Genomic DNA, 22042 nt, shown 5'->3' on the forward strand with positions numbered 1-22042 from the left:
CAGGCATTTTTCTGCTTCTCCCGCAGATTCTTCATGCCCCCAGGTATACTATCGACGTTTGCCTGATCCCACCTGGAAAGGGCCTGCCTCCCTCATTACCTGGGGTCAAGGCTACGCTGCAATAGACGACCATGGCGAGATCATTTGGACTCCAGCTCGTTGTGTTCGTCCTTATATGGCTCAACGTACACCACCTCAGCCAGGCATATGAGGATCAGGGACTATGGGCTTTTAATGCTTTTGTATGGGATGCCAGGCGCACTGCTCTTACACTTAACATCACGAACTGTTGGATTTGCATGCAAATTCCTGGTGACAGTTGTGGTGGCTTCATTTTCCATGCCATCCCGTTCAATGAAACAGGATGGAAGCAGCTGTGGAACATAACTACAGAGACATTGAATATGACATATGCTGTGGGGGCTCGTATAATGGAACCTGCCAGATTTTGTTTTTATAGCACAGGACTATTCCGTACTGCCACTTATTTGGGAAATTATAGTAATTGTCAACAAGTTATTATATGGAATTCAGCAAAGAAATGCAAATCCATCAAAAGCAACCTTACTAAGATAAACAACACTTATCGAAGCAATCAATGGACAAACGTCAGTACCTACATGGCTTGCCTTGACATGGTATCCATAATAACAGCATTAAAATGATTAATCAAGAAATAGGGGAAATAAGGGAAGTAGTTTTGCAAAATCAGTATGCTTTAGATATTATTTTAGCAGCAAAAGGCGGTGTATGTGCTTTAATTCATTCTCATTGTTGTATGTATATACATGATTTTCAACCTAATATTTTTGCTACAGCAAGGAAAATGGAATTTATGATCCAAAATAATCCCTTACGCAGCGATGGATCAGGCACCGTGGATATCTGGGGTGCCCTTTGGTCCTGGCTACCGGATGGATCCTGGCTACGATCTTTGATTTCTATTATAGTAACCATTTTGATATTAATTGTATTGCTATGTTGTTGCATTCAATGTATTCCCTCCCTCCTGCAAATGTGCAAAAATGTTACGCCCTCCACTAGGAAGGACGCCTTAATCAGTGAATCAAGATCCCTTCTGGAACTGGAAGTGAGTAACATTAAAAAAACACAAAACGAGGAGATGTGGGATTAATTGCACAAATATGCCCATAGACATGCTCCCACAAAGTCCTTGAGATAACAAACGGACTGCTCCAGATACGGAATACATTCATCAGCCATTTGGACAGGGTCTGATAAGAACACCTGCATAGCCTTGCATCTGGAGAGTGTCTGTTATGTGATACATTGTAACCACCCCTATATACGTCTTTTGATTACGCTGTGTGATGTAAACACGATAGTAACAATAAAATAGGGTGTTAGAGTCAGCTCTGGGCTCCCATCCCGAGATACCTGCGTGCGTGTCTCATTCTCCATGGGAGACCACCACAGTGAACTATGATTTACTTAACTGAACATCATAATAAATCTATCATCACTTTAACAAACATGCATACAGAAAGTGGGAGTAGTATTCCATTGATTGTCTGATTCTTGACTTTTAAGCTTATTCTGGCTTCATCCTTTATATCAATATTTTTTTCTTTTATCTTTTTTTTTTGCATTCAGCTAAAGGAAGGAATAGACTTTAGGCACATGCTACTGCACCAGTACAAGTATATTAATTATTGGAAAACTTGGTAGATCTTGATCTCAGGTTCAGGTACTCCAGTAATGATAAACACATAAAATCTATTGTTCCTTCAGCAAAATGGGGAAGTTGAAAGTGGAGATGAATTGCCACAAAAGACAACTCTCAGACTGAACATATAGAGAATTGTGAAAGAAGTGAATACAGTTTGGTTGTATTTGCAGACTACGATTAACTTTGCCACATACCTACCTGTTGCATGTGCAGATTGTTCCCTCCTGGAGGACATATTGTCCTGTTTACTTACCAAAGTGATCATCTAATAATTGAAAAACCACTTTCCATATTTGGCTGGCAAACTGGGACCATGTTGGGACAGTGGGAAGTTGTCTCTTCAATCTGCAGGTGGATGTCAAGGGTAATGTATAAATAGCTATGTTACTTTTGATGAACATGGCTATTTGATGTGAGGCACAGGGTCATCAGACGAGCTATTAGTGACTCTCCATGATGTATAAAGGAAACTTTGCTAGCACTCCTGTAAGAATACCTGAGGATCCATCAACCTAAAAAAAACAAAAAACAATGATGCCATGGAATTATACTATCTGTTATGTACTGTACTGATACAATAAACTAGTTAAACTCATTTCAGCCTGTGTGAAACAAATCCTGGTGCCATATTTAACTTTACTAATAAAAATGTAGCATTTCTGTGGAGTTCATTAATCATTTCTTCCTACACAATACTGCTTTTAGACTTATGAAGTTACTTTTTGTTGTTTTTTCTTTCCCAGAACAGAACATTTCAACCAGCGTCCTCCCTTGACTCCCCCCCCCAAGATTCTGAAGTAGTACAATCCATTATGCCATATCAGATCTTTGCCACTTTACCTTTGAAAGCCACAGTCAAACTGTTGATCCTAAGGCACATCATCAGAGAGAAGGCCAGGTTGCCCTTACACTAGTATCAAAAACATGGTTTCTTTTTTCTTATTTAAATGGATAGCATCTAAGGTAATATATTTTTTATAACATAAAACCAATGTTGTTTAATCAAGGAGGTGAAATGCTGCCTGGAATACTGAATATTGAATTTATTGGGTGAGATCCCAGTTTTCATATGTTTCCCATTTATGATCATAACAATGTTGATTTCAAATAATTTGAAGTTCTGTTTATCAGATTGACTAAGGATTAGTTCTTGAAACTCATATAGAGACATCTACAGGATCCAAAACTTTTATCCAGACAGTAAAAGCAGAGTAATGCCGCTGTACCACAAGTGCTGCTCTTTTTGTAGGTATGTGTGATGCCACAACACTTCACTTACATCTATTTCAAGATAAATATGTGCAAATAAAGCCCATAACATCCTCTTCCACTGAAGGGAAGTCCAAAGATTGGAAAAACTGGAAAGATAACGGAAGACAACAAATTATGCTGGCAACTCAAGAATAGGTAAAGGCCTTTGAGTTCGGCAATGGGGAAGGGTCCCTATTTTATTTATTTTATGGCATTTGAGAGCAGGTCACAGTGAAGTGAACCTTGCAATGAGATGGGTAGGAAATAATTTTTTAAAAAATTTATTAAATAAATGTATGTAACAGCATTACATGAGTGGGATGGAAATTTTGAAGTAGACATTTTAAAATACTATTTTCTGTTATGATTAGATACTGTTTTCTGTATGCTCAATAATTTACAAACCAGTTTTGTTTCCTGCTTTTAAAATAGCAAGCACTAGAGTCGTGGTCTGTGAAGTTCCATAGCTTAGTTACAAATTTCAGAAGGGATTTGATCAGTTTCCTGAAATCGATTCAGTGACATTGAAGAGTACTGTAGCTAAGTCTCACTTTGGCCTATCCTACTGCTTGGCTGAAGAGGAAAAAACTCTAATAAGAATTTTTGAGATTATCTCCGGAAATCAGGAGAAGAAAGAAGTTTAAACTCATAACTGTTTCTTTTGCATTAGTTTCTATACTAGGACCAGATTCCACTATAAGGGAAACTTCTATCTTAAGAGAACAAAATAATTTAATTGGAGAGGTAAAACATTTGATCCTGACAAAAAGAGATGGGAGAAGATGGGGGATTATATTTTTCACAGGCATTCATCTCTCCTCATGGTTACTCAAAAAAAAGTACCCCGTTATTTAATTGAGTGCAGAATACTGCAGCCACTGGGAAAGATGCAAGATTTCTTGTTGCAAGTCCCAGTCTCTTGACAGTTCCAACCACGGGTACTCGTTATTTTTTTCAGGCCCGTTTTATTTATTCCCTTTCGGAAACGGGATAGGGAGTTACGAGAGCGCTGGATGTTGCTTCTTCACCCCGCGACTGCTCCTTCCAAGATCTTCCTTGAAAGAACAAAACAAAATGTTTAATCCGCTTCTCCTTTTGCCTTTCCCGCTGAAAAAGACTTCCAGGAAGTAGCGTTTTATGTATTCATTTCCCTCCTCCTCCTCTGGCGCCTCGGTCGGTCGTCAGTAGGCGGGCTAGGCGCGCGGCCGCTTGCCGCTCTCTCGCTCTCGATCTCTCTCTCGCACGCCCGGTCGGCCCCGAAGAAGGCGGGTCGCGGGGACCCGGCTCCTCCTCGCGGGAGGCGCGTCTTCGCGGGGCGGGCGGCGGGATTAGCTCATCTCGGCGGCGGAGACAGAACATCAGCGGCGTTAGCGGTTCTTCAGCGGGCAGCTTCGACTCTCGCCCTGCTGGGTTCGGCGCAGACGGAGGGGCGCGGAGAGCTCGCTCGTCCTTCTCGTCCCCCCCGTCTGGTGTTTGTCTCCAGCCGGCTCTATGGCTCTGTGCAATGGAGAAGCCAAGGTCAGTGCCGCGCCGGCGGAAGGGACGGCAAGATGAGAGGGGAAGGCGGGCGAGAATTGGGGGGTGGGTGAGGAGAAAAGCCAGCCTCGCAGCGAAGCGCGCGGTGCCTTCCCTGGCCTGCCACCTTCCTCCGGGAGCTTTGTGCGTGGGAGAAGAGGCGGGAGCCGGTGGCAAGGGCAGACCTGCCTCCCCCTCCCTCCCGGCCCCCCCCTCGGGCTTCGTCTGCAACAGCAGTAGGCTTTCCTTTCGCGCGTCCCCCCCTCATTCCCCATTCCCAGCGGCGGCATTTCCTTTTGGCCCTTGTTTCCCCCCTTTCTCCTCGGCGGGAGGAGGCTTCATGCCGGGCACATGGGAAAGAGGGCGGAGGGATGAGGAAGGAGAGGCACGAAGAAGGGTGACTGGCACTTGCTCTCCCCACCCCCCAACCCTGGGCACCGGGGAGAAAGCGCCCGGCCTCGAAGTCTGCCGCTCAGCGGTGGTCCCTTCCTCTTCGGGCACATTTCCGCTGCTACCGCGGTCCCGCGTGGCTTGAGGCTGGTCCCGACACGCCTGGCAGCCTCGTGGCCCTTCTCCCTTTTTGCGCGTGGCTGGAGAGAAAGAGGAAAGGCGAGAGGGGGTGGCGGGGAGAGTGAGGAAATGGGGCGATTAGTCTCACTTTCGAGTCGTTGCTACTACCGTACTTCAATCCTCAACTGGGTGTTACGGGTTCCCCGCCCGCCTTTTTAGAGCCTTATTTTCCCCCTCAACTAAAGTTATAAGTTAGTTCATACTCGTGTCCATAAACTGGTAAATTTTTTGTCGAAGGATGCTGTATGAAGTTCTCGGGTTTTTGGGCAAATCAAAAGAGCAGGGCACCTATCAGTTTTCCTCACACCTCTTAAACTTTGTTTATTGAGGTAATAAAGGGATCGCCTTGGACTCTCCCCATGCACACATACGTTAAGATTAAATGCAAACTTGTCTCTGAAGTTCAATGTTTTCAAGGTTCTCACCTTGAACAAGAAAATGTGTTGGATGGAATTGGATATCTTTAGTGTCTCTGGCTTGTTTTGATGTAGCTTAACGATTGATGCAGTTTCCTAAAATGAGGTAAACTTAAAATGTGTTTGTTCCTGTCAATGAAAAGAAAAAACTTTTGAACAGTTGGATTTTAACAGTTACAGTATATCACAGATCTCTCTATCTCCCAAAACACTGCCATTTCCAGAGTTTCCAAAATCTGTTATTTCTGAGCACCCTTAGAGCAAAGTCAAAAAGAAGTACCCTGTCTGCCAGCCAAATGCAGGTGTGTTTTGCACAGATTCAGGAACACCTCATAAGAACTTTTTAATTAGAAAGTAGCTGGGGTGGGGTAGCTAACATAATAACAGGAATTGCATAGTTAACTTGATTCAAAACTCTTACGTTAATGAGATTTAATTTAGTCACAAAAGCATTAGAATGAATGAGGGTGGGTAAAATAGCAAATTACATCTTTTTTATGCATCTTACTTAGAATGAATTCTGAGACTCCTGTGTTCTTTGGGGTGTATTTTTGAAGTTAAATATATTTTTCTGGCTCTTGATGTAAATAATATTTGCAACTAGAATTAGATGTTTCCCTCTAAACCCTACCATTATAAATGTTCTTTTGCTACATACAGACTGCAGGTAGTCCTGGATTTACACTAAAAAAAGTGACTTATGACCGTTTTTCATCATCCACACGATCATGTGATCAAAGTTCAGATGCTTGGCAACTGGTTCCTATTTATGACCATTGCAATGTCCCAGGATCATATGATCACTTTTTACAGTCAATGGGGTAGCCACATTCACTTAACCAGATTAGTAACTTATCAACTGCAGTAATTCACTTAACAATTGTGGCAAGAAAGGTCATAAAATGGGGCAAAACTCACTTAACAAATGTCTCACTTAACAATAGAAATTTTGGGCTCAGTTGTGGTCATAAGTCGAGGACTATCTGTAATGGATTTAAAATTGTAACTGGGAATATGGCTATGTCAAAAAGAGTCATTCTGCTAGTGTTAAGAGCAATGTCTCTTTGAAAATTTCTTATGGAGCTGACAACATAAATGTTTTATATGTATATTCTTGGCTCTTTATGGAAAACAAACTTGATGTAAGAATTTCAGATGATGGCAAGAATAATTCTCAAGCCACAACATTGGTATTGAGAGCTACTGTAGGAGGAAGATACTTGCCTTACTTGATGTCACCTACTCCTTTTAAATACCTTATTTATTTAAGCACCTTGCCAGTATTATAAGGTTCTGTATTCACCACAGAATTTCACTTAATTCTATGATTGTCATTTTGCAAATAGAAAAGGGAAGCTTTGTAGTAGTTTAGCTTCTCTGATCTTAAATGTGCATCTTAAATAATTAAATGTTTTTGGGTCTACACAAACAGACACATCTTTTTGGTAGTATTAGGCAATTGCTTTGTTCTCTTACCACCTTCCAGGAGTCTTTTCTTCAAAGACACTTTCCCAAATACTGTATTTGTCAATATCATTCCAATATATAAGTTTGTGGAGGATGGTAAAACAAACAAATGAAAATAAGGTACATTTTCTTTGCTTTGATTCCATGCAGGTAACAAATATAGTAAAAAAAATATGAAGCTAATTCTGAGTAGTTCTTAGTAAGTTGCTTTTGTTGACCTGTTTTATTGATGAATTCCTACATTCTTCTCCTAGGTACACTCCCTATATCTATTATAAGGGAACTTTGAATTACTCGCTTTTGGTACATATCTTGAGGTTAAGTCTGGTTCTATGCTTTACTCTTTTTGAGGGGGAGTGGTGTCGTTCCTGTTTTTTGCAGAAAGTTTTTCTAGACCACAAAGTTATTTTTTAGTTTAAATACACATTAGGTTACTTGTAGCCTGATCTTTAGGAAACTTAGATGGTCCTGAGTAAATGCATTATTTATTACATTTATTCCATAAATTTCAGATCAACTCTCTGTGGTATAACCAAACAATAATGTACAGTATAATCAAAAATAAAATATCAAAATAGCAATTTAATATGTCAGGATAAAAACCATGCTTCTGACCCACAATTGTAGCTAATATTGTTAGATTTTAAATGCCTTGCAGAACAGATTCATCTCCAAGCCGTTCCTGAAGGAAAGAATCATTATATCAATTTGAGAATAGATACTTCCTAAACTCTGGAAAGGAAGCTTTACTGTAAGGTGAGGATCACCATGGAAAAATGCTGGCTCTAAACCCTCAACTGTTTCATCTCACCCTGTAAGTTGAGGCATCCCTAATTATCCCCATCTGATTGAGTGTATTGGTTCTATCTGGAAGAGGCAGTCTGAAGGTATTTTCAAGTCAAGCCTTGTAAGGCTTTAAAAGTTAAAAGCAGCACACTTCTAGTTTACCAGATGTAGATTAATTTAGCATCCATAACACTGCTGTTATATGCTTGTAGTGGCTATTACTTGTCAGCCTGTGAACTGTTTCACTATGCACCAATTTTCAAAGGCAGCCCCATATAAAGTTCATTGCAGTGGTCCATTCTGATACAGCAGTGACAAGAGCATTGAAATTAGGTGCCTTGAGTACTTAACTCTGTATAGAAATGCAAGTTTCCTTTCTCCAACTTTCTGAAAATATGAATATATTCTAATATTTTAAGTGCATTTGCAAGATGCATACATCTGGTGTGATAGTGATAACCTACAACCTAACAAAACAATAGAAGGGACCTTGGAGGTCTGCTATCCATGACCCTGAGATTTAAGAGTCTCATGCCCATTAAGAGTCCCAGTCTCAGGCTGGTATTTTCTAAACATTTCACAGTAAAAAAGAAAGAAAAAGAAACATTCTCTAACCCACCTGATTTACTTAAGTTAGTAAGAATGTAAGATGGTTTGTCATCTTCACCCATTTCATAGTTCTCAGTGAAAGTCACTGAAAATGTTAAGCTAAAATGTGGCTTGTCTGAACTCAAATATTGTCATTGGTAAATCAAGGTTTATGGCTTAGTTTGTGGATTCTACCTACTTGTGATTTATTCAAAAATTACATTCTAAAGTCATTATTATATGGTGAGTGGTCTGATTATCTAAGGCTTTTTGGCTTGCTGTGGTAATGGTTTAGTTTTCTCCAAAATGTCAACTTTTTTCTTCTCTTATAGCCAAGGATTAGAATCACACATTAAGTCAGAAGCAAAAAACAAAACAAAAAAAACCCTCATAATGTGATTTAGTGCAATTTATGAACCCAGACAATTGCACCTTATTCTCCAAACAAGTGGAGGAGTTGAATGTTTAGTTGATGTATGCATATAGATGAAAACAACTACTTGTAGTTGCCCCCCCCCCTTTGGTTAGAAAAGTTCAATTATCCTTGACCAGTTGTTGCCTATGGGGATTTGTTATCAGATTCTTTGAGGGAAGGATTTCAGCTTCCTTGTGTTGATTAAGGTGTTATTCACATATTTTCCTTTGATGATAAAGTACTTCCCTGTGACTTTCTCTGTCAGTTCTGTGTTCTAAGTATTTGTTACAAAGCAGCTCTTATTAAGTAGAAAGCTTGACAACTGACAGATTTCCTGGTGTGATAATGCACTGTTGTCATTGTGTAGCAGGATGTATAAGAAACATTCAATACTGATGAGATGAAATGGTCTTGTGGACTTACTCTGTGAAGGGGGAATGTAGGAGATGGTCTTTGGGAAAAACAAAGAGAACTCTAGTATTGGTATTCTTCAGTCCATATTCTGATGTGTACCATAGGTGTCTGGTATAAGCCATGGTATCTCTCATGTCATCACTTGCCCTTTATGGATGCCCCTGGTATATGCTCTTAAGTTTTCAAGGGAGAGAGCATAGGGGAAAAACAGAACACTGGACTGAGCAGAAACAATCATATAGTTTCTTAAGGCATATGGAACAGACTTCTGTTATTGCCAGGGATCTGCTTGCCTAGCTCATCCATTCTGAATTCCACACTGTAGACATTTCTGAGCATATTGTAGTAGGAGGATGACAGTTCTCTGGCTGACATTTAAAAGAAAAGTTCCATATCTACTAGGGCACTCTACTTCATGACTTTTATACTCAGAGACATTGTCCCCACTGCTGCTGAAATGACATTTAAATTCACTTGAAATATCTACTTTTCAGTAAATATAGTAGGAAGATAAACCGGCAATGGAAACATTGCAAAGTCAAGGCAGTTTCAGCTCTAGTATGTGTTGGTTGGTTTGTTTGCTATCTTTCCCACTACTTGCTTTGAATTCCTGGCTCACATCTGTTCTTTCTTAGTGCAGCTGTGTGTCAGCAGCATTTGCTAAACCAGTCCTATGTTCTGAGAAATTTGGCACCAAAGCAAAGAATTTAGACTTGTATAAGACAAAACCATATAAACCCTTTACTTACTTACTTACTTACTTGCTTACTTATTCGATAAATAAATATTTATTTCCTATATAGTTCTTTATATATATAAATGTATAAATATATTTCCTGTATAGTTCTTTAAATCTGTTAACAAAGTTATATAAGTCATTATATATGACTTAAACATTCATGTAATTAGTTTATTTGGTTGATCAGTCATGGAAAACATCAGATTTGTCTTGAATGAAATGATTTCTTTCAGTGCAGACTCTTGTGATTTAAATTAAGCACACAAGCTATCTACTTTGATAGCTTGAAAGTAGATAGAAAGGACTTCTTTTAATTTTATTTCTTTCTTGACTACCATAAGGATCTTTAATGAATCAAGTTCTCTGATTCAAAATGCCAAAATGTTCCTAGTTTCTTAATAATTTCCCCTTTTATCTAAGTTTGGATGCATCTGAGATTGTTCATTATAGAATTCTATTATAGTTCTCTATGGATGCATTTAAGATGAAACACCCAGGAGCCAAATCAAGGCAACTTACCATAACATAAGTAAAATGACTAATAACAGAGTCAAAATGTCCTTCTTTCTTCTACATTCTTTGTGACATTGATATAGATCTCAAAATCATAATTAGAGCCACTACTTTATCAGTGAAATAAAAGGTTGGATTCTTGCTGCTATTTATGTTATTTATAATTTTGTTTACTTCTACCGGTTTATATTTTTAGCCAATGAATACATTAGCCAAGTAGTAGTTGTGCACATTTCTTTGTGAAAAGAGAGTTTGCAAACAAGTGCCACAAACATTTTAAGAGCCTCCTGAATTAGAAGATCTGTCTTGCCTTAATAATAATAATAAAGTTGGAAGGGATCTTGGAGGTCATCTAGTCCAACTCCCTGCTGAGGCAGGAAACCCTATACCATTTCAGACAAATGGCTGTCCAGTCTCTTCTTAAAAACTTCCAGTGTTGGAGCATTCACCGCTTCTGGAGGCAGGTTGTTCCACTGGTTAATTGTTCTAACTGTCAGGAAGTTTCTCCTTAGTTCTAGGTTGCTTCTCTCCTTAGTTTCCATCTGTTGCTTCTTGTCCTGCCTTGCATCCTATTTCTCATATATGGTCAATCAAGCTCATCAATTTACCAAAGATATGATATGAAGGTAGTGGTTTTCCCATTGTTGTTTCTTGGGAACCAGCTCTGAAAGCTAGAAGTTGGCTCTGATCTTCACCAACTGCCACTGATAACTTCAGGACCCATAACTTTATTTCCATTTTAAAAGATCTGTGTTGGTCCTCACAACAATAGTACAATAAGTGCATATCTAAAGGCTGCTTAATGTTACAGAGAAATGAATAGGCTAAATGTAAAGATATAAAGTATCCATGATTCGATCTCCTAATGCCATTTATTTGTTTAGAAAAGTAGCTGTAACTAGTACCTCTGGGCTGAATTGTTCAGCTTCATATTTGTGAATTATACTTGCCATGAGAAAGAGATGGCTGAGAATTTATGGTATTCCTAATAATTTTCTCTGTTTAAATCTTTGTCTTCTTTATTGTACTTGATAATCTCTTATCTTTGACATATGAAAGGTTCTGCTCACCATTTTCAAAACTGCGTGTTCACTATTGATAAGATTAAGCAGTGGTGAAAAAAAATCAATTATGAAGGAAGACTTACATAAGCTATCTAGTTGAACTGTTCTTTGCCCTTTAGTATGCCTCAAAAATGCTTTGGAGGGTCCCCAACTACCAAGGTATATGCAGGATGGAACAGGGTTGCTGGATAGAAAGGACTTTTCTTTCCCCAATAATTCAACGTTAAAAGTGTATTCATGAACCCTTACTGAAACCGTGCAGGAATTGGTATGTTTTGGTATTAAGCCAGGATTTTAAAAATCATTGTTGCTTGATTGAATAGTAATTACTTAGTTCTTGCATAAGGCTAAGCAACAGTGGATATATTTTTGTGTCACATTCTATTATAAAATCAGAATTACCTTCTGGCATAATACAGTCTGTGAACCGAAATGTTGAATAATCAGACTAACGTGTCCTTCTGTCACTGTTTAAATGGTGTATTCATTGTAACAACAGGTATTGTTTGAAACAAAATCATCATTCCAGTCAAGACATTAATTATTATCACAAATTCTCTCCAATAATGACAGTTGTAATTACACCCACCTTAACATGTCTTTTTTAACTTAACTCTAGGTCTTTAACATTGTTTTTTTAAATAACATAGCTTAATATTTGTCATAGTGATACCCAGATACTTTACCTTCTGCTCAACTTAAGACCCATTTTATTCATCAATTCTGTTTGATCTTCTAGTTTCGTATTTTTAACATCTTCGCCTTTTGTTTATTAATACACAAAGTTTTATTAATGTGTCCATTAATATTTCAGTTCCTTTTAAAGGATCTTCCAGAACCAACACCGTTATCTGCAAAAGCCCTTAACTTGTACATTCCTTTTTTAATCATTATTTCTACAATTCTTTCATCTTCTATCTCTATTCAGTATTTCAAGAACCAAAATAAAGAAGAGAGGAGATAATGGGCACCCATGGCTTGTTCTTTTTTGTAACTCACAGGGTTTTGTTAGATTTCCATGACCAATTATTTGTGCTTTCTGTGGAGTGTAAACTGATCTTATCCATTTTATAAACTTCTCATTAAAATTCATATCTCCCAAAACCTTGAAGAAGAAATCCCAGATCAAATTGTCAAAGGCTTTCCCAACATCTAAGAAAATCAATGGAACTTGCTTTTCATTATGTTTCTTCAATTATTCCAAAATGTCCAACACATTTCTAATGTCCTTTAACTCTCTTTTAGGTAAAAAGCGACATTGATACTCATGAATAAATTCTTGCAAAATTATTTTCAGTCTATCAGCTAGAACCATTGTAAACATCTTGTCATTATTAAATAATGATATGGACCCACAGTTTCTTGTTAAAAGTAAAATATTGTTCTTCTTTAGGTATTAATGCTGTATTGGTTGCTTTCCAACTCTCTGGCATCTTTCTTCCCTGTCAGATAGAATTCATTGTGTTTTATAAAGTTGTAAAAGTTAATCCTCAAAACATTTCTAATAATAACCTGATATCCATCTTATCCAGAAACCAAAAGCATAGTCACTTTTAATACAAAATATTCTGTTGTACTGTTGGACTTTATTCTTCACGTTCTCCTATACTAGACAACTTAATATTATTCACAATAGAATGAAAAATATTTCCAATGACAACTACGGCATGTTCACTATTGGTTACCCTGGTTCCACTATAGGTCAATGGTATATTGGGACTTTCCTGACAGTCCATTCGTTCCCTGTAGTGCAGATATGGCATCCATTTCACCTAGCAGTATCAAAAAAAAAAAGAAGAAGACTCTTGGTGGCCCCATCAATATCTGAAAGTATTGAAACAATTTCACACAAATCTCTCCTTTGTAATTTTCAGGAAAAAAAAATTTTTTAGCTCTTTTTCTAGCATGCCACTTTCGGAAACCCAGAAAACAAATACCCTCTCTCATGTAAGAAGATTTCTGGACCTTCCTTCCAGAGCACATAAGAAAAAGATGCCCCTTTAATTGTCCTTTCTCCAGTGTACCATTCTGAGATGGATCATCTCTGTTAAAGGGCACGGGAAAGAGAAGAAAGTTTTTTATGCGTAGTAGCAGCACGTCTCTAAGGATATTTATTTGTAGCTCTCAGAAAATTGGTAAGATTTCTAACTTGTAATCTATTTAATAATTGCAACAAAAAGACAATAAAAAAGGTTAACAGAAAGTATAATGCTTTGGAATTTTGCTGTTGAAGAACATGGTTGAGAATTCATTGAGTGAATGGAACCATACATTATTCAGAGCTTGAGGAGATCAAACCAGGTTGCTCTCTGAAAATAGTAGTAATGAAGCTAAAGCTTAGATGTTTTGGATACCTAGTGTGGAAGCAAGAAATCTTAGAATAATTCAAGGCAATCAGAAAGGATTCAAGGAAATAAAACATCTACTGGTAGTTACAATTATGACTATAAGGTTACAAGAACTCAAGGAGGCACTTCCTAACAAATTCTTTTCTATTGGGCCATGATGAATTAGAAGCAACTGAATGATTGAATAGAAAAGTAAGTAGCATGAGACTATCCTACCACTCCAAATTATGTTGCTGCTTTAGGACCTTATGAAAGTCAGGAACAGATTTATGTGTGTGTGGGATTTCATACTGTTCTGCTTCTCAGAACAACTCCTGCCTTTATGTCTAATTCTGTTTCATCATACTTGTAATTCCTATTTGTTTGTTGTTTTTTAAAGTACATCCTGGAAATCTGAAGCATCTGCTATATGCCAGCACTGCTCTAATCTTTAACATTATGTTTGTAGCTGGAGATTCAGCTCAGTACTTATGAATCACTTGTTCCATGATTAAAATTAGAGAAATAAAATAATCCCTTCACTGTTTTCCTAAAAATCTGATTTTGTGCTTATCTAGTACAAACCTTATATGCCTATAGACATGTATTTATTTATTTGACAAATGTACATAACTGTCCATCTCACAAATGAGACTTTTGGTGGCATACAATAAAACAGTTATTTTTTTTTAACTTTAATATGTAATGATGTATGTACTGAATGGAAGTAATAACCTATATTTGGGGACTATTATATCAAATTCTTTCTGTTATTTTTTGTGTTAGTTGCAGCCTAGTATATTCGTACATTAAAAGATTGCCTTAATCTTAGCCCTATTACAACAATCTAGCATCAATATGTGATCAATCTGACATGAATATTATAGTAGAATCCTATTTCAAATGGGTGACAGATTTCTAATATGGTGTCTGTTCTACAGGCATGCACCTTTGATAAGCATGTATGGAGAGAAAAATAAGTGTTTCAGATTTGGAAACGTTTGGAATAAAGACTTGGTGGAAATGACGGCTTTGTGATTTGATCATTATCTGTTTTCTGCATGTGACCAAGCTACCTTAATGTATTTGTTGCATTCTGTTCATTCACTTTTTATTTTGTCTACATTCATTCAGTGCCCATTCATTCTTGATCTTATCTTTCCTTAAGTGTCCATTCCCAAAGTGAGGCACTTAATGGTCACTCTCATATAATAAAGTGGGTAGAAGCATGCTTTTGCAAGCAGCTGTTTCTCTTCCTTTGACAAATGTTCATTCCTTGCATCAAATGATACACTATCCACTCTCTACCAGCATTGATAAATTTTGATTTTTTTAAATCTAGTTTTCAACATAGATTAAATTCATCTATTTACATTCATTTTACCATTTATGTATAATCTACAGTTCTTCTCAAACATAACTGTCTTGGTCTTCATTATATTTATTTTTAGATCTATATTATTACAACAGTAATTGAAATAATTCAGATAATATAGTTTTGTGTGTATTTTCATATCCACAAACAAAATCCTTCTAACATTTGTCCCTACTGTATTTTTCCATAAATTCATTATATTCCTAATGTGCATCACATATCCTTGTCTTGTTCTCTTTTGCTCAGTACTAAACTGTTGAAAAAAATATTCTATTTTTCTCACCCATGCTTTCCTTCCATCATATAGCACCCCTACCATATTCAGCAAGCAACTGTCAATTCTATTATTTAAAACTTAATAACTTGTATGCTTCTTAAATTCTAATAACTTTTCAATCAGAATTCTACAAATTTATTTCCAGGCACACTTCATTAACTCTGTAGTTTTTGCTGTCATCCCTTTTTTAAAGGAGAACAATAAAATCATTTTCTAATCATCACACACAGATATAGTCTTCACATTCATATTAAGCAAATTGAAGAGCCATTCTGTAAGCAAACCATCCATATTTCATGATTTCTGCAGTTCCATTGTGTACAACTCCTTACACCCCTGGTCAAAAACCAGGCCATTTTGTATCCTGTATTTCAGCCTGTAATTATTTCTCTCATTCCCCCACAGTTGATCATAACTGTCTGATTCTGAGATTCAGTTGATATCTGCTTTGGAATGGGAGGGGATAGAGGGGTTAATGTGATACATTTGTGTTCAAGAATGCCATTGCATAATTTGGAGACTTCAGTTGCCAAAATTCTCATAAATGATCATAGTTGTTGAGAAAGGCATCCAGGTTTGGAAAAGTTCATATAGTCCATAGTTCAGGATATGGTCTGCATATATTCTCCCTCTGCCTCTATCTCTTTCATCAACGCGAACAATGACTTACTTACAGAAAGCCTAACAGCAAATATTTAGTTGAAGTTTACCTATTGTCTAAGGGAAAAAATTAATATTGTATGTTGTAGAAATTCTGGCAGTACCTTTTAAAAAAATTGCAATTATTGAAGAATAAATAAAATACTGTTTATTAAAATACTGTTTATTATTTACTAAAACAATACATTGAGATATACCAGCATTTATATCTATCTTAGATTTCGGAGGAGGGCAGAGAAGAATTTTAAAACAAAGTTCTTGAAACTTAATGTCATTTTATAGTTTATATAGCAATTATGGAAATATACATTGGTTACTTAACTATATATTGTACAGGGACATGAACACAATACAAACCAACTTCTGGGCATTTATTTCTCTTCCATTAGCTTTCTTTGACACAGTATAAGCACAGTCATAGCTAGCTCAAGTTGTCTGCTTTTTGTTATGCACAAAGTCAAAACATTTATTAGCAAAATTTGTATTTTGCTGCTGCTGATAATTTGTGAGTTGTCTTTAGGTTATTTCCTAAGCCCTGATCCATTAACTTAGCAATTTCATCTTAAAAACATGGCTTGTGACTTATTTTAAACCAGAACACAATGGCTTATTTAAAAATTATGATTAAAACATGACTTAATATGATATATAGCCACAGGTGAGGATTTATGCATCATGCTAAGTCATGTATTTATTGAAAACAAAGAATACTATTATGGTTTAATGCATGTCATGATTAAAACATGGCCTGGTATGATATATGAACATAGGTTTTAATCATGTTTAGCTATAGAACACTATTGAATGAAATATGGTTAACAAAATCTTAGCAAGATGTATGAAACCTAGTGGAAAGTGTTATGGTTAAATTCTTTATGACTCAGTTCATAATTTCACATTAAATTGTAGTATGATATGCTTGTTGAATGATGAACCCAATCATGCTTTATTCTTTAGTGTAATGCCAACCAGCCCTTTGCATGTTAGCTTTCTTTTAATTTGGCATTTAATATATGTTCTTCTCATACCAATAGGATACAAGTAAGCTTGTAATAAACATCTAATAGTTTAACTTCACAGCTATTACTGTTTTGAAAAGACAGGCTTTACGCTTATCTACTTGTTCCAATAAGACTCTTATAAATCCTGTTTATAGTTGGAGAATACTGGAGAAGATCTCAAGGATGGGGTGTGCCGCTATGAAGGAGCTGTTGTAATACTTGATGCTGGAGCTCAGTATGGAAAAGTTATAGATCGCCGGGTCAGAGAACTGTTTGTCCAGTCAGAGATTTTTCCTTTGGAAACGCCTGCCTTTGCAATTAAAGAACAAGGATTCCGGTAAGATTGATCCTTATATTAGTTATATGTACGCTTCATTAACAGTTCTGTTTCATTTGTGAGACCAGAAAGTTAGAGTATCCTTCAACTGTAAAAGACCAAACAATCTGAAGAAGACCATGCTTCAGCTTTTAAGTAGCATGCAGGAACCTAAACTCTACCAAAGTGAGTAAGACTAGAAAAGATAAATACTCAGATCCCTATAAAACAGGAAACTATCTAATTGTGGGGTGAGAGATTAATTTTCCCTAAGGGGCCATGAAAAATTGGAACTGTTGTGGAAGGCCGGACCAGTAGACTAAACTTAAATCTGCCACCAGCGCCCACATGTTGAGGGAAGAGGGAACATGGAGCCTCCCCTTGCCTCAGCCCTGCCGTCATTCTTCTGTCACAGTGGCAGAAAGTTCTTTCTCTCACTCGCGGAATAAAGCAGTGCACTCGGCTTCTGCTTCTTCCTCCCAGAGCGCTTATTTACATTTCATTTTATTACTTCCAATTGATCTCATGTGGACAGGACAGGGATAGCCAATTAGCTCTGGTCTAATTCCATTTAAATGAAAAATGTAAATTACATTAATTAGTCCCATACATTTATCTATTTCCTATTGCATCTCACTGAAATTATTGGCAAATTTTAGAAAGGATTTTGGGAGTTCACCAAAGATTTCATGGAATCACATGTTGCTCTATCACTTCAGGAAATGAACTCCTGATTCTCATATTTAAGAAAATATATGTGGTATTTATCCCAAGCTATATGAAACTGTGCTGTCTAGTTCAGCATTCTCTTGTCAAGGGAAGTTGGCAGTGACTTTTGACTAATCTGGATGATTACTTCTTTAAAAATGGGATGAAAAAGAGGACGTTCAAATTCCAGCCTAAAAGAAACAGGATGGTTAATAGTTAACTCCTAAAATGTCATTCCGAAACGAAAAGCCCCACAATTTGCTTACAAGACACTCAGTCCTGTAGGCCTTTAAAAGTTTGATGTACTAGATAGATGGCAAATTCAAGAGGTAATTGGGGGCCAACTAGTAATAGGATTCATGGTTTTTGGTTCTTTTCCATTCCAAGGCTTTGTGTATATTCTATTAAGTAGTATCTGAAAACATTTACACGAGAAGCAGAGATGGTGTGGAGCTGAGAGATCAAGCTGAGTATCATCAACGTGCTAAAATCAGTTGAATTCTATCACATGAAATATTTTATAAAATTTTGTTTAACATTATGAATACATACAAACTTACCCATCTTACCATTCCCTACTGGATAAGCAACATTATGTGGAGTATTGAAAAGGAGTAAGAAATAATAAACCAATGGAACTGAAGTAATAAAAGATGAAAATGAAGAGAGCTAAAATTAAGTTGCACCAATATCTTTCATTATAATTCATATTTTCTACCTTTTTAAACTATCCTTGTTTCCACCATATGGGAAAAGTCAAAAGTTCTTAAGATCTCTTGAGCTCCATCTAAATATAGCTTTCTGAGTCTTTTCTTTTTCCTCTCCCTTGCAACTATGCTTATTCATTCTCTGTATTGCTTCTCAAAATACCTCTTACACCCTGACCATTCACCATTGTGTTAAATCAGCATTCATTGAGCATCTATTCGTTCCTGAATTTCTCAGTTATATAAAAGGGAGCTATAAGGAAGATTTTTTTTCCCATGACTTGAGAAACTAAAAACAGAAATAATAAGTGGCAGCTACTTAGATTTCATTTAAATATAAAGAGAATTTCCTGATGGTAAGATATATGTAGCAATAGATAATCTACTTATGGCGACTGTGAGTTTTTCATCTGTAGAGTTTTTTAGGAAGAGGCTGGATTGCCACCTCTTATGGTTGGTATAATTATCCTGCACAATGCACAGCATTGATCTAGATTAAGCCAGCACAGCTCTTAGATAGGAAAGGACATTTGCTGCATTAAAAATAATTGTGGATCACAAAAGAGTAACTGGTGAGTCAGTCAGCTGCTTGGTGGCTAGAGGCATGGCAGCAGTGATGGCAACAATTTTTGAACCAAGGTATCTCATAATCTCATAAGGCCTGAATGTATCCAAACTCACGGTCCAATGACTCCTGAGGGAATGAAATTTTGGCACGTTGTGGCTGCTGCAGTCTACTATCTCTTGCTACAGTCACATGACCTTCATTTTCAATGATAGTTTCACAGCCAATCTCACAGAAGGGAAGGAAAAGGAAAGGAGAAAAAAGAGGAGAGGAGAGGGAGAAAGGAAGGTAGGTAGGTTGATTGGTTGGTTTCTGGTGTTCCCTGCCAGATTCCCACAAAAATACTCAATAGGGAAGTCTGAAGTCATTCCTACTCCCACTACTTTTTTGCCTACTCTTGGTCATTCTGTTTCTAGGTAAGGAAATGGCCCGATGGGGCACAGATTGTCTACTATAGGATAAAAGCGGGATTTTAAGCCTGTTCATTATCTTGCAGAAAAGAGCTATAAATGAAATAGGAGCAAAATATAACATTTATTTTTTCCTAAGTGCTGTTCGTGGCACCGTCCTCTAATAGTTGGTCTCTGTAGTCAAAGTAAAATTTCTATTGAACAGGAAGACTCTTCCCTTTGAATGGTAAGGCATACATACAGTATTTTGTCCTTCAGTAAAATATAAAATGGTTCATGAAGTTTCCAGTTGGGATGATAGGAACAGTTCTCTGAATGGTTGCTTTGAACATGTAGCATCCTGTAGTCTTAGCAGGAGCAAACATTAGCAAGTAAGTGTTGCTTTAGCATGGCCAGAAATAGGCTTGCCATGACAACATAAGCCTTCAGGGTTACATAAAATGGAACAAATTGCCCACTTTCAAAGAAAACAAGGATCAGTAGGCCAGCCCTGATTTCTTATATCATCCTTCACAGAGACAGACTGACTAGCTATAATGGAGGGCTCTGTCTACAGAGGCTCTCAGGGTAATTGATTTTTGAGGGTCCTCAATTATCTGAAGAGCCCCCAAGGATACAAAAGTTGCTCTAGCCCAGTTTTATTGAATTCAGGGATGTCAATACGAGGAACAATTCTTTCCCTGCCCCCAAATGCAGGTAGTTTGTCTCAATTTTATAAAATATTTGAAGAGGGCTATTGTTATCCCTTCATTGGTTCAAATTTGTTTTTAACTGATAAAGAGTTCAGTGTTGGCAAATATATGTGGGTATATTTTGTTTCTTTGTTTTGGAAGCAGTATTATATAAAAGGAAAATGATACTTTCTGCATAGATGCATGCTTGCTCTCCTAATGGAATATTTATGTTGCCTTTTAGTTCCATTAGTCACTGAGTATAATCATGATTTGTTCATGTTTGATGGAAAAGCAACATTAGTATAATATAGTCCTCGACTTTTGAGTCTAATAGAGCCTGGAATTTCCATCACAAGTCAAGACAGTCTTAAGTCAAGGCACCCACGTGACCAATCTGATTTTATGACTTTTTTTTTGTAGCAATCATAAAGCAAATGCTGTGCTTATAAAGGGAATACTGCAGTCATAAAGCAAATACTGCAATCATAAAGCAAATACTGCAGTCATAAAGCAAATACTGCAGTCATAAAACGAATCAATTCCCATGAGTGGTTTTTGTCTGGAAAATACCAGAAACTAGCAAAAATGTCATAAATTATGATATGCAACCGGCCAAAAAGGTGAGCCAGTTGCCAAGCATCTGAAATGCAATCTTTTGATCACTCTATGTGTGTGTTTGTGTGTGTGGTATGCATGCTGTCATTGGAACTCAGGAACTGGGTTCTAAGTATCTTTGGGGGGGGATCCGTCATCACTTTGAAAAGTCACTAAGCAAAGGACTAGCTGTAATCACTGACTGTAAGTTAAATATAAACTATGGTTAATGACTATATTAACGTATACATCATAATGCAGTGCACTGACCATAGCTATAAAGTCATCCCAATAGTGTCTCTTCTCTAAATAGTGTAGCTTGAAAATAATTCTGCTATTATGTTTAAAGGATCCAAACCTTTCTTATGTGGGTGTGTTGATAGGTTGGAGAACATAATGTGAGGAGTTTTCAGAATCATTGCTGGGTGCTCGCCAATTCATGGAATGCTATCAGCAATGTACAAAGCATAGATTTATAAATAGGGAAAAAGTAAACGCCAACTGAAAGAAATTGAGATTTCTGAAATCATTATTTATTTAACTGTATTGATATTAGTCTATCTATCCTACTAAACTTTACCTGGATCCAAAAGAAAATAATGCCAGGAAATGTTCTTATATCTATTGTTCTACAAGTGAAAATGCCCTACAGAAAATTCATTCACAATTGCAAAATATGTTCCAACACTGAAATATAATATTGGAATTATCTTTCTCCTTGTTTCTGACAGGACATAAAGTCTAAATAGGAATCTCTGGAAGTACTTTAAATTTTAAAAGGTTTATTAGGCTAATGGAAAGTTTTTTATGATTTGGTTTTCACAGTCAAACCTATGATTTCTTTATTTCTTTTTATATTATTGAATTCTTTTTGAAAATCCATTGTATCCTCATTTTGATTTTCAACAGTTGTGAATACAATTTAGAATTGGATTTCAGAAATTACCCAGAAGAGGGTCACTGGTCCCAAGGCAGCCATAGAAAAGGCCTTTGCACAGTT

The 22042-nt window shown here is 36.9% G+C and overlaps 1 protein-coding gene across 1 annotated transcript in view; it reads left to right on the top strand.

The window, feature by feature from the left end:
- Window positions 1-4152: 4152 nt before the first annotated feature.
- Window positions 4153-22042, top strand: part of GMPS (guanine monophosphate synthase) — a 43701-nt gene continuing 25811 nt past the window's right edge. Inside the window, exons 1-2 of the mRNA XM_039330664.1 lie at window positions 4153-4459; window positions 17224-17405. Of these exons, the coding sequence (XP_039186598.1) occupies window positions 4433-4459; window positions 17224-17405 (209 nt within the window). The 5' untranslated portion in view covers window positions 4153-4432. The remainder of the gene's footprint in view (window positions 4460-17223; window positions 17406-22042) is intronic.

Source organism: Crotalus tigris, unplaced genomic scaffold (genome assembly GCF_016545835.1).
Source record: "Crotalus tigris isolate CLP2741 ecotype Arizona unplaced genomic scaffold, ASM1654583v1 scf7180000024430.1745191, whole genome shotgun sequence".
Taxonomy (NCBI): Eukaryota; Metazoa; Chordata; class Lepidosauria; order Squamata; family Viperidae; genus Crotalus; species Crotalus tigris.